This window comes from Limanda limanda, chromosome 3 (genome assembly GCF_963576545.1).
Source record: "Limanda limanda chromosome 3, fLimLim1.1, whole genome shotgun sequence".
Taxonomy (NCBI): Eukaryota; Metazoa; Chordata; class Actinopteri; order Pleuronectiformes; family Pleuronectidae; genus Limanda; species Limanda limanda.
Genome location: NC_083638.1, coordinates 23,076,807 through 23,089,219, shown reverse-complemented (window position 1 = coordinate 23,089,219; position 12,413 = coordinate 23,076,807). Strand labels below are relative to the sequence as shown.

The 12,413-nt window shown below is 41.0% G+C and overlaps 1 protein-coding gene across 1 annotated transcript in view; it reads right to left on the bottom strand.

Moving 5' to 3' along the window:
- Positions 1–10,063, bottom strand: part of galnt18b (UDP-N-acetyl-alpha-D-galactosamine:polypeptide N-acetylgalactosaminyltransferase 18b) — a 95,410-nt gene extending 85,347 nt beyond the window's left edge. Inside the window, exon 1 of the mRNA XM_061068815.1 lies at positions 9,826–10,063. Within this exon, the coding sequence (XP_060924798.1) occupies positions 9,826–10,063 (238 nt within the window). The remainder of the gene's footprint in view (positions 1–9,825) is intronic.
- Between the last annotated feature and the right edge of the window lie 2,350 nt (positions 10,064–12,413).

Here is a 12,413-nt window from a genome sequence, read left to right as displayed (position 1 = left end):
GAGCGCATTGTTCAACATATTCATTGATTTCTCAGGGAAATATTTGTGAATCTTGATGAAACAAATCAGGGATTTTTAGTTGAGTGTGTGGGTTTGGTGCAGATCAAACTACAGATCTGGATCTAGTGGATTTAAATGAGAATGACACTAGAGCGGATACCTTCACCGAGGCCTGACTGTCCCCTTAAATTCAATCAACCAAATTGAACACACTAACAGATAACAGTCTCATAGATAACAGCCTCCTTAAAAATATTTGTATATTATTTCATGAGGAATTGACAAAATTGTTGATTTTAAATAATGACAAAAAATATATCTGGATCTGCTCCAAAAGTTGGTTCTTCTTTGAACCCTACCCCTCCTTCCACCAAATTTCAATTGAATACATTCTGCAGATTATGCCTAACCCTGCTAATTATTACCTCCATCAAGGGATTGAACCCAACAGACAATGTGAATCCAAAATTGCAGCTTCTTGTCAGTCTTATAATTAAGTTACTTATGTAAATTAAAACAATGGGTGCATATCATTGTAGCTTTTGTTTCCAGCAAACAAAATATTTGTATGCGTCAATTCAAGTGAGTCTAATGAGGTGGCTGCAGTTTGCCTCTAAAATCAGACGGTACATTTATTGCTGAAGATACAAACTCACTGTATCAGCTCTTCTACATTCAGAATGCAGCGTTGCGTTGTGAGGCTGCGTTGCCTCGTGGAAGCGTTTGCAAAGAAGCATCACGGGATCAGCAGAGATGGTGGATGCAGTTTTGGCACTTTTGTAGGAAATGCCCACTCATTGATTTGTAAAGACGGAGACGGAACAGATGGGCTTTTCATATTTTTCTTTCAGCTCATTTATTGAATCTGAAGTTTCCCATCCTGTGCTTCTATACAGTGTTGATATAAAAACCTTGATCTTTCCCTCATGTCAACTTAGTGGTTTGAATTGACTAAACATAACTACAAAATTGAAATTGAATGCCTGGAGCAGGGTATTGTGGAAAAAGAACACATTATATCGACTGTGAATGTTTTGCGCTGCAGATTTTGGATTGGCAGGGAGCACTTTGGATGATACATTCAATGTGGATGTGTCTTTGCTACGGTGATAAAAACCTAATGAGGGCAGCATCATGTTTCCTACTAAATATATTGTAACCAATACATTTAATTAGTTGTATTTGAATGAATTTGTGGGAAACAAGGTTGGAAAGTTGAGAATTTAGATGACAAAGATTCACGTATTATACTTTATATTAAAAAGTGGAAGAAAAAGCCGACCCTCATCCTGCAGGCTGTCAGCAGTATTTGATAAGCTGATAGTGCATGAGTAATGTGTTTCTGTGTTTTAGAGACATTCTGTTACTGGTCAAAAATAATTGAATGCAGCTGTAAGTCTACTGGGAATATTTACAGTGTTTCTTAAACCAACTCCAAGCAATACTTATCAATACAGCATTGTATATCAGTGTATGGAGATAAATGGCTTCCTGTCAACTTGAGCCGTAAAATAAATCTCATTCAGCATCGTCTCAACCAGATTTACATCTGACTTACAATGGTTGTTTTCATACTTTTGTTGTGGCTGCAAAAAAAGCATTGGGGGGGAAAAAACTACATTTGCAAAAGTGAACTGATCTATTTAGCAGAAATTGTCAAGGGATGACCTTCGGTTCTACACTCTTGTAAGAGGCTTTTACGTGTCTAATTTATTCTCTTCATGATGATTTTGCCCTCTGGAGTCAGAATAATTAATTGTGTTCATTACCAAACCTTCTCCAGTGCATTTATATCCCTGCATTTCAATAGCTGCTCAATTTATTGGAATTACCACCCAGAATATCCCTGGGTTTAATATCAACGCCCCTCACCTCAGACTCTCTCTCTCTCTCTCTCTCTCTCTCTCTCTCTCTCTCTCATTCTCTCTCTTTCTCTCTGTCCCTCCCTCCCTCCCTCACAGCAGCTGCAGCTCGGCCAACAGGGTGCAAACAGCAAGTGCTGGGAGATAAATCAGCCTAGATATAAATCTACAGCAGAAAACACAAGTTACATTAATTCTATACGTGAAGAGCGGTCAAGCCTTTTCTCCCCACTCTTTTTTTCCAGAGAAGCCAATTTATGTTGGTTGTATAAAACCAACCAATGAAGCACAGTCACTGCAGAGTGATGAATTCATTAACTTCTATAAAGGGTTGAGCTATTATAAGCACTTAAGTATAAAAACAGCTATTTGCCTGTGTCAGTGTCCCCAGTGTCCAGCCTCGCTGCTCATTGAAAATGTAAGTGAAGAATTTCAACCTCCATAGCCGAACCTGTACAATGACATCAGACGAATGACTCAGCCCGTCAATATCAAATATTTGCTAGCCTCGTACCTAATGCATGGAGACGTACAAATCAATCAATATGTCACGTGAAACTGCATATCAAAGGAATAAATCACAGTCAAAAAGAAACAGTGGTGACTGTAAGTTATTTTTCAACAATAAATATTGTACATACATACATGTGTTACATCATTCAGTGGGCTCGTCACAATTCTTCAATAAACACATCCTTAAAAATGTTTTCTCATGTAATGTGTTGATTTTTACAAATTGGACCCTTAGTTGGCTCTAAAGTGGCAAGGTTAGAGTCGTTCAACGTTCCCCTTAAGATAAATGATACTAAAAAACACACAGTTACATTAAATGTTGGGCCTGTTCAACATTGTTTGTGCTAAACTTCACCTTGGTTGCATTTGGTCATTCTCTGGCAGAAGGTTATTCATTTGGAAGACAAGAGCACATTAGGAGGCCTTTATCAAAGCACTAAATATGTTCAACAAGACAGAGGATGGAGTAAAGCAATGCATAGGGAGAGTTTAAGGTTGTTCGAGGTGTTGGGGTAGAGGGTTCTTCTGGAAGAGAGGTTCTTAAAGACAGAAAGCGACACCCCTGCTCTGTTAGCATTTACTAGCTTGTTACACAATCAAGGAACCACGGATGAGACCAGTGTGGAGAAGGATCGCCTCGCAGGGCAATCGCTCTCTAGCCGATCATCATTGGCAGCCAGGGACGAGCACTGGAGTGACACGTGCCCTTTAAGGCTGATCGAACACAAGACGTGGTGCCACATGCTGAACCAAGTCATTAGCATTTCTTGAGAACAGGTAGGAAATTAATTAGGAGGAAGAAAGTTGCCAGGTAGTTATATTCTCCCCAAAGGAGAGTTGGCCCTTTGCCTGAAGCGATCTGATTTGTTCTATATTAAGTGATATTGAAAGTATTCATTTAATGAGCACTCTAGTAGATAGAGCTATAGAATATAATGAGTCCAGTAAAGCAGCTATGCTACATGTATTTTTAAACTTGAGAGAACATGAGAGATTGTAATTCCTCTTTTAATAAGGTTGAAAGTGGTGTTCTTGTATTGCACTATATTATATTGAATTGCGTTTTCTATTGTCGAATATCTTATGTAGTGTTTCTAATTATGCCCTGCTTATGTGCATGGAGTGAGAAAAATATCACATACTCTCATATATTAAATCTAGCCCAGTTCTACAACCTCAATAATAAACATTTCTTCTAATCTCTGATATCCAGGATTTATCACTTATTCCTGGAAGGTCACAGGGGGAAGCTGGAGCCAATCAGCTGACATGGCGACAGGCATGCTGCACTCTGGACAGGTCACAGGCATATCACAGGGCCAATATACACAGAAGAGCAACCATACATTCTCACATTCACACAATCTGCATGTCTTTGGACTGTGAGAGGAATCGGAGGGAACCCCGCAGACACTGGGACAACATGAAAACGCTACACAGAAAGGCTGGGATTCAAACCGGAAGGTGTCAGTGCTAACCACTACGCCACCATGCCGCCCTGAGCTCTGACAGTTATGAATTGTTCAATTGGATTGTGTTAGATTTCACATGTGTACAAAATGAATTGTACATACGTGTCTGCAATATCCAGATTATTTCTTCAACTAGCTGCTGGAATCTTCACCTCATCATTCTGCCTGTCACTATCAGATCCAGTGATCTCAGATGCAGCCTCCTCCTCTCCAGCAGCAGACCCCAGCTGTGTGTGCCTTCATCACCTGCCAGAACACGTGTCTCCCATTCACCTTCATTAGACACTCAGGTTCTGCCTTCTGGTCACCTGCCTGGTTCCATTGAGCCACTGTGACCCAATAACCTGACTAAAAGTTGGGGTAAATATCCCCTGTCAACATAATACATGAAGAGGTTCCGTCCTCATTAACAGTGGTAGAACAAATCCCAAAATATTCATCAACACCTATTATAAATAAATCTACCATCATGCTGCTTCCGTAACAAATTGCTCAAAAAAGCAGCATCTCCACCTTCACCATAGCAGCAGGAGAGAAGTTTGTTGCACCAGTCTCTTACCTGCTGAGGTGACAGGATCTCAGAGCGGCCAAATGATTTTCTTTTTCTTGCAAAAGAAAACACACGACAAATTGAAACAACACATTTGAAAAATTAGCTGGTCTCTGAAAATGAAGCCAAGGAGAGACTTTTCACGGATATCTGCCGCACTGAAGATATTTGAGTCAATAAACTGCCTTGATAACTTGGGCTGCCTTTTATCCTTTTTTCACGCCTTTAAGACGCCCACTCAGGCATCTTATAACTTACATTATCATTCAAAACTTTAGTGAACAGAAAAGAGATGATGGGGATAAGAGCATTTATTCTGTGAGAAGCAAGGGTGCCTTCCTTAAAAAGCTATATGAAAACTGTGTTTTTTAAGTTTTTTCTCCCAAAGGACTAAAGACTGAAAAACTGGAAATATGTATGAGGCTAACTTGTACTTTCCTGAACTGCACACCATAGCCTGCATGCACAAACATGCACAGCCACACACACACACACACACACACACCAGGTGTATTTATCTGCTCCCTCCTCTCTTATTTCTCCCTATCGCTCATTTATTCTACTGCTGTATTCATTGTCACTGTGGAAAATCACATCGGATAAATAGCCAAATATAATTGTCCTCTGAGCATCGGCGGATGTGCTGATTTACTGAGCTTCTCTATTGACGTGATGGGTACATTTGCTTGAAGCCATCACGGGAACTGTCACCATCATTTACAGCCAAATATGCATTGTGTTAATGACCAGTTCTCGCAGGCCTTGTGGTAATAATCATCTTCAGAGGTCAGAGTCAGACAAGCTGCCTTTTCCTGAATTCATCTGAATAAAATCTCTATTGAAGCAGCCAGTCGTTGACAAACATCTGACTTCAGACTGTTTTCTAATAATGCAAATGCTGTATTGAAAGCATCGTTATCAGATTTTCACATACAGTTTTGAACGTTTAGATTTGTCTGCAAAAGCAACTGCTATGAATGATTCTCATTATTCAACGGAGCCATTAAAGTGATTTAATTAAATTCAACAAATATAATGATTAGTGGAACAACTGATGAATCAATCACAACAAAAAAGTGAATCAACTGATTTGATGAGTGATTGTTTCAGTCATTTAAAAAATTCATTTTGTTAACTAAACTGTGCAGATTTTCTGTTTTTCTTTGCCAACCGCGACAGTAAATAAAAAATTTCTTCAGTTTTTGCGATAAACACAAAACACTATAATCATTAAGAAATCATTTATAATAAATTAAAAAGGATGAGGGATCTAGGAAATTAATTATTTCTTTCTCTTTTCTTTATTCTTTTTTCCAGTCCAGAAACTAAATTAAAAAAAATAAGCGATGATTGTAGAGTCATTAAAATTACTTTTGGCTAGAGCTCACTTTAATTAAACACTTCTCAGATTTATATCGATGGGAGTGTAATTGTATGCAGCAGCTTGTCAACAAATACCAACACAATTAACAGAAAAAAGCTGAAAAAATCACAGTTGATTATAAAATCGAAAGTAATCAAAAGTAAACGTGGAATTCCGATAATAAACTGAACACCTGGATAATATATCAAAACATGTAGTGACTTAGTTGCACTTGAGGCATACAAATTATTATATTATGTATATGTATTGGGTTACTTCATTCACTGAATATGCCAAAACTATGAAGAATAAGCGCTTTAATCATAATTTTTCAGTCACATTATAAAACCATAACCTGGCAAGGTTCCCTGCAAACTCTCTCCAGTGTAATAGAGTGAGGCTGCAAACAATCTTCACTCATTTTTTTAGTAGCATGAAGCTGAGAGTGTAGCAAACAGCCCTCATTGTGGGCGTGTGGGAACCTGCTCTGTGCAACTACCCAATAAATTCTCCTCGGCTGACTGTACTTAATACAAAAAGAGGTTCAGTCAGGTTTATGCCGTTGCCATGTTGCTTTGTCGTGGTAACAGGCCACTTCATCGAACGGTTCCAGAGGTGAAATATTCCTCCACCGTCCACGGGTGGGAAGATGACACCAGAGATTTCTCAGCTCCCTCGGCTGTCCACCGTGAGTCAACGTCAAGCTTTGCTCTGCGGTGATTTGCCTCCACAGCACTTAAACTGAGTGAATCATGTGTCTGTGTGGTCGGGCTGTGCGATATGACCAAAATCTCATGTCCCAACAGATATTATTTCATAACGATAGAGATAACTACTCGTCCACCTCTTTGCAGATTTAAGTTTTACTGACCACCATCTCTTTCCATCTTGATGATTCATACTTGCCATTTAGCCTCTTGTAACGTCAGAGAGTGGAGTTAGTTTTGAGCACTCGACTGAACTGCTGTGACTCTCCCTGTACTGTTTCTGACGTGATTCTTGTGTAGGTGGTAAAGGAGGTTAGTCTCAGTCTCTTGTGGGGACGCGTCAGCAGTATAGTTTGCAAAGCAGATCTTTCTGGCCTGTGTTAAACCAGGTCTATGTGGGAAAAGTAGGTTCTCCTTCAGGAGCTCTGCATTTAGTCTGGGCTGCTGAGAGTCCTCAGTGTCACGTTTACTCTCCTCCATGTGTGTCTGTGTTGCCGTCTTGCACATTTACTGCCTGCATCCATATTGTGTGGAAGAACACAAAGTACCTTCTAGGTGATGACAAATATTGCAGTAAAAGGTGATTTGTGGAATAACAGAATAAAGGGATGATATGAAATGTTATGTTATAAAAAAATAAAGTTCTATCTATGTAAAATACCATTATCATTTTGCCAACCTCGATATTGCCCGTTTGTTTATTGTATAGCAACCAGTGTTCGATCACGTCACCGCCAACCTATCAGAGAGTTCATTCATCCATGTTTTCCACAGTTCCCAATCTGTCAATAATCCAATCACAACCCCAGACCATAGCCCCGCGTATTCTGAACCACTACATGGAAGTGACCTGTAGGCAGCAGAGCAGTGAGAGAAGAGGTTGGGAGGAGAGGATTGTCTGTTTTACCTTTGCAAAAGTGTGTTGATCAGAGGACTCGTCTCTTAAGTCGGAGTCATGAGGAAATCATTGTTTATTCCCTGTAGAGTTTCCCTAGCTACCAGTTGAAGGCCAACGCCATATTCCCGCCTGACTAGCCAACTTCACCTCCTACGGTACCGTGAGAGCCCTGTACATTGTACATATTGTATTTAGATGACATATGACATGGATGCTGGAGATGTGTTGCTTTGAGAAGATCCGTGGTAAAACCCGCACCGACATTTTTTTGTCGTATTTGTTTTAGCCCTGATTTAATTGGATTGAACTAAATTTAATTTTGCTACAGACACGGACTGAACTCTGGACGCTGAGACTGTGGGGGACAAAAAAGGTCTTAAAATGACAATATTTTATTTTATCGCCATTATTTCTACAATATATGGAACTAAAATAGTTATGGTGACAGGCCAGGTGATTTTGTGAGCCATAGCACTGAATCAGATTATATACAATTCCTGCACTTGTCCCACATCATGATTTAGGAAGGAAATATTTTTAGAGATGTCAAAAGTGCACTAATGATTGTGTGACTCTGCCCAGAGCTCACTGGCTGCTGATGCCATCAGCCCTTTACAGACTCAGATTATGGGTGTTTTTCTGCAGTGGTTTCATCAATTATCAGGGAAATCCAGAAAACATGATTCATACTTGAAGTGACAGGTCACTTTGTTGGAAATATTTTTTGGTGTGTCGCAAATATGACATCCACAGTGTCTTCCTGCATTAGCCCCATGGAACAGACTCAACAACGGTGCTACACTTCACATCTCAAAAAAATAAAAATGACAAGCACAGAGACTCACTGTTGATATTAATGTGATTTCTGTCATGTCCCTGAAAATTCATGTCAGGGGCCTGGAGACACACAGGTTCCTCAACTTAAATGAATATAAACACCACAGAGCAGCCGTTAATGATGCTGGCTATCTGTGTTTGAGCTCATGAGAGATTGAGTGCGGAAGAAGTGAAAATGTTTGATATGCATGACTCTTTTTTTTACCCAAACTAATTACAGAACGGCTGTCCTAGTTTTAAAAGTGACATAACAAGACAATGTGCCTCAGCTCGTTTTTAAAGGGAAGCTTTCGACATGTAGGGGAAACACTCTTCTTCTCTTTCTGGTGGAGAGTTCGACAAAAAGAGTGGAAAAAGAGAGGATGGAGAGAGAGTGTGATTGTATCTGTCAAAACTTTCCATAAAAACTCCCAAAGATCCAACAGCAGAATGCGTCAAAATATATTATTTACATTGATTTACTTGATTCTATGATGAAGAGTGACGCGTGCCAAAGTGGGAATTCATTGTCGAAACATTTCTCCAACAATGTGAATGTTTTTTAAAGCACAGAAATATTAGAAACACGTACTCCGGATTCACCTGGGACCTCTGAACAAAGCTCCACCCCGCAGAGGCCTGTGGGCGCCAAGGTGAAATGGAGACCTGCCTCCAGGAGGAATGTTTACTCAAGCTTAGCATCAGGCCATGGTGCTCAAAGGGAGCAGGTGAGGATTCCTGTCTGCATTTGGTTTCTCTGCACCACCACTGTGCCATTGGAAATCTGGACTCGCCCAAAAATGACCCCCTCCTCTCTCTCTCTCTCTCTCTCTCTCTCTCTCTCTCTCTCTCTCTCTCTCTCTCTCTCTCTCTCCCTCTCTCTTTGTGATGACAAGAATAGCTCCTTTAAAGACACGGACAGAAATTAACAGTGTGCGATCGAGCGTGTGGTAACTGTACATGGCGAGTGGAGGCAAAAGGCAAGAAAGAATTCGAGAAAAAAAAGGGATTCCATACATTCCTAAAAGTACAAGTTCAAGTCAAATTGCGTAGGAGGTGCAGAGAATTAGCTCTGACAGCTTAATACATAAACCCAGTTCAGTCAGATATACGAAATTCGACCGAAACACTTGCTGCTGCATGCAACTTTATCACATCATTGGCTTGTGGCTCTTAATAACGATGGAGGAGGCTTCATGCTGCATGTTAAGGAGGAGTATAAAAGATGCAGGGGGCACAGAACATGGTTTCAACAAAACCTCTGTAATTAACCTTGAAAATGTAATTAACAGACTGAACAGCAAAGTCGTTCATAGCCTGTAAATCAGAAGATGGATGATATCTACTTTGCAGAGTACTCAACCATGCACGTTAATAGCAGAGATAGCACTTGATAAATTGCAGTAAATCTATTCAGCTCTTGTATAAGCAGCATCTTTATCAAACATGTTGGGTTGCAGCCTCTGTGTGATCCTCGTGGGGACTTGCAGCTTTGTCCTCTATCTATCACACCTTCCTCACACCCAGGTGTAGATCAAGTTCCTGCTCTGTCCATATCACACTAAACCTAATACTGAAACTTGAACTTGGAGGTGCCCAGTTCTCTTCCAAGCAGTGAGTTAAACTGGTTAATGGGTGCTTTACCTTGTATGTGCTGGTTGACCACATTCTCCAGCCGATCGAGCCTCTCCATGATCCGGAGAGTGTCTCCTCTTTTGTCCCCCTCCAACTTTCTCTCCGGCAGAGGCATGGGCACTTTGATGTAAATGTTGGCGATGTAATTAGTTACCCATCCCACATAGAGCAGGCACACGATGTTGGTCATGCCGCTCAGGATCACGCATGTGGACACCAAAGTTTTGGTTCTCCTGGTGCAAGCCATGCCGACATCCCTCCATGCAGCCTGCGCTATCCCGTGACACCGGAGCACAGGGCGACAGCAGCCCGCACAAAAACAAAAGGAACTGGGGGGAGCTGGGTGGGGGGGGGGGGGGGTGTGAAGTTAATTCCAGCCGCTGCAAGATCCCAAAGCGCCTTTGCCTTTTGCCTCAGATGCGCCTTAGTGGGTGAATTTTTACGCAGGTAATGTCAAACATCTACAGGTGAAGCTTCCCGCTCCTGCTCCAATGCGAACCTGCTGCGGATCCAGCTGCATGTGAGGCTGGAGGAGGAGGGAGAGACGGCGAGCATCCTGCTGCAGCCAATGGGAGGGAGGCTGAGGACCGACAGCCCCCCCCCCCGCTGCGCTCTGGAGAGAGTGGATCAGTCCGGACCAGCTCCGCGCACGGCTCCCAACACGGTTCTGTGGGCACGACACACACCATCTCTGCACGTACTTTAAATATGATCTTTCCTGCACAATCTCTGAGATTCAAGATTCAAGAGTTTATTATCAAATGCACAACAATAACATTAAGCAGTCGGTGGCAATGAAATGCTTGAGTCACAGGCTCTCTTCTAGCAAGGCTCAAGTAATTACAATAATTAATAATTAAAATAAAATAGAAAAAGTATAAAATAGCATATCAAAATTTTTAAAATAGAAAACAATATATATAGCTGAAGAAAACACAATAGTGCAATTATGTGCAATAGTGAAATACTGGATTCAACCACGAGATAGAGGCAGCGGGGCTCCGTGGGAAACCCCGGTGTGTTAGAGGGTCATGTTCTGGGTCTGGCTCTGGTCCAGCTCTGTGTGAGACGCACATGATGCAGAGAGGAGGCTGCTCTCATCTCATATGCGTCTGTAATTAGACCAGCGCAGGAACAGATAGCAAGCGAACTAATTACAGAAGAAGGGCTCCGAGGGAAAATACTGCAGACAAAGTGAACTCGAGGATCAGCAATTTAACCTGGTGAATTTCCCTCCCAGAGTAGGGAGGGAAATGTTTTTATTGTGGTTCTGGTGCGGGTTCTTTTTATTTCTGTGGCCCAGGAGAAGAATAGAGGCTCATTTAATGGCACAGCTACAAGGGAGTGGATTGTGCCCATGTTCACTCGCAAAGTACCACGCACTAATTCTCATATCTGCAGGAGTGTGCACGGTGCAGCACAGTGTCTGGATTCTGTGTATGTGCCAGCTGGTTATTTTTCCCAGCCTTTTCCCAGAGGCAGTCTGACTTGTCATTTATTGCAAGTCATCCTCCTACTCTTTAAGATCAACTATTTTTTATTATTTATATTTATCTCCCAACTGGCAGCTACTGACCCACTAAATGCACATGAAAGCTGCAGCATCTAAGGAACGTCAGGCCTTTTTACTTCTTCCACTGAAGTTCTTGATTGTGTATTCAGATATTTTTCCAGTGTTTCATCTTTGCCAATGAATATTTGCTCATAACAGTTGTTAATTGTCATCCAATGTGCAGGTACAACACAACAGAGTGAAAGCATTATTGTCAACGATGATAAAATACTGTCAACATAATGCATGATTACATTTTTTTCATTTAAACGAGCAGCATTATTTACCACAGTTCTTCTGGATGACTGCAACATGTTTTCAAAGTATTATGGGAAGAAAACACGGAGAAAAGTCTTTGTTTGCCACATTGTCCACAGGCACTGAGTCTTCAGAGCAAATTGCAATTGAATCGTCGTCTTTGTAGTCGGCTGTTATCAACCACCTCCATTACTGAGCACGGTCGACAGGAAGAAATCAGTAAATTGAATTGACAGCTGGAAATATGCCCCCTTAAAAAAAAGAAGAAGCTTAAAACCCAGATTACTTTCAACTCCAATGTGAATCAATGCACATTCAAAACAATTAGTGGGTAAAAATAATTTGTTTTGTCCGACAATGAGCATCAGCATCACCCATTATTACCCTTCCCTGTGTAATACAGATGTAACGACCTCAGCAGCAGCCATTTATGACTGTGAGATGATCAATGCAGGAGCATGCTGCCCATTCATCTCAGCTAACAGACCTGCCAGAGTGAAAAAAATTACTTTTTGTGGTTTGCAATATGAGAGGGGCTTTTTCTGTATTTCAGTTATATCGACATGATGAAAAGTGTTTTCTCACTCCTACTGCTCGTTTAATAACTCAAGAGAATCTACAGGAAGTCAATAAACTATTTGTGGGATTTTCAGCCACCAAATTGGTGTACATTGGACTAGTCTTCTACCAAAAGTCCTTATAACAATGAAGTTGATACACAGAAAATGTATGTCCTTCAGTTAATGTTTGAAAAGATAAAAAATGATTGTTCTCAGCCAAATATTAT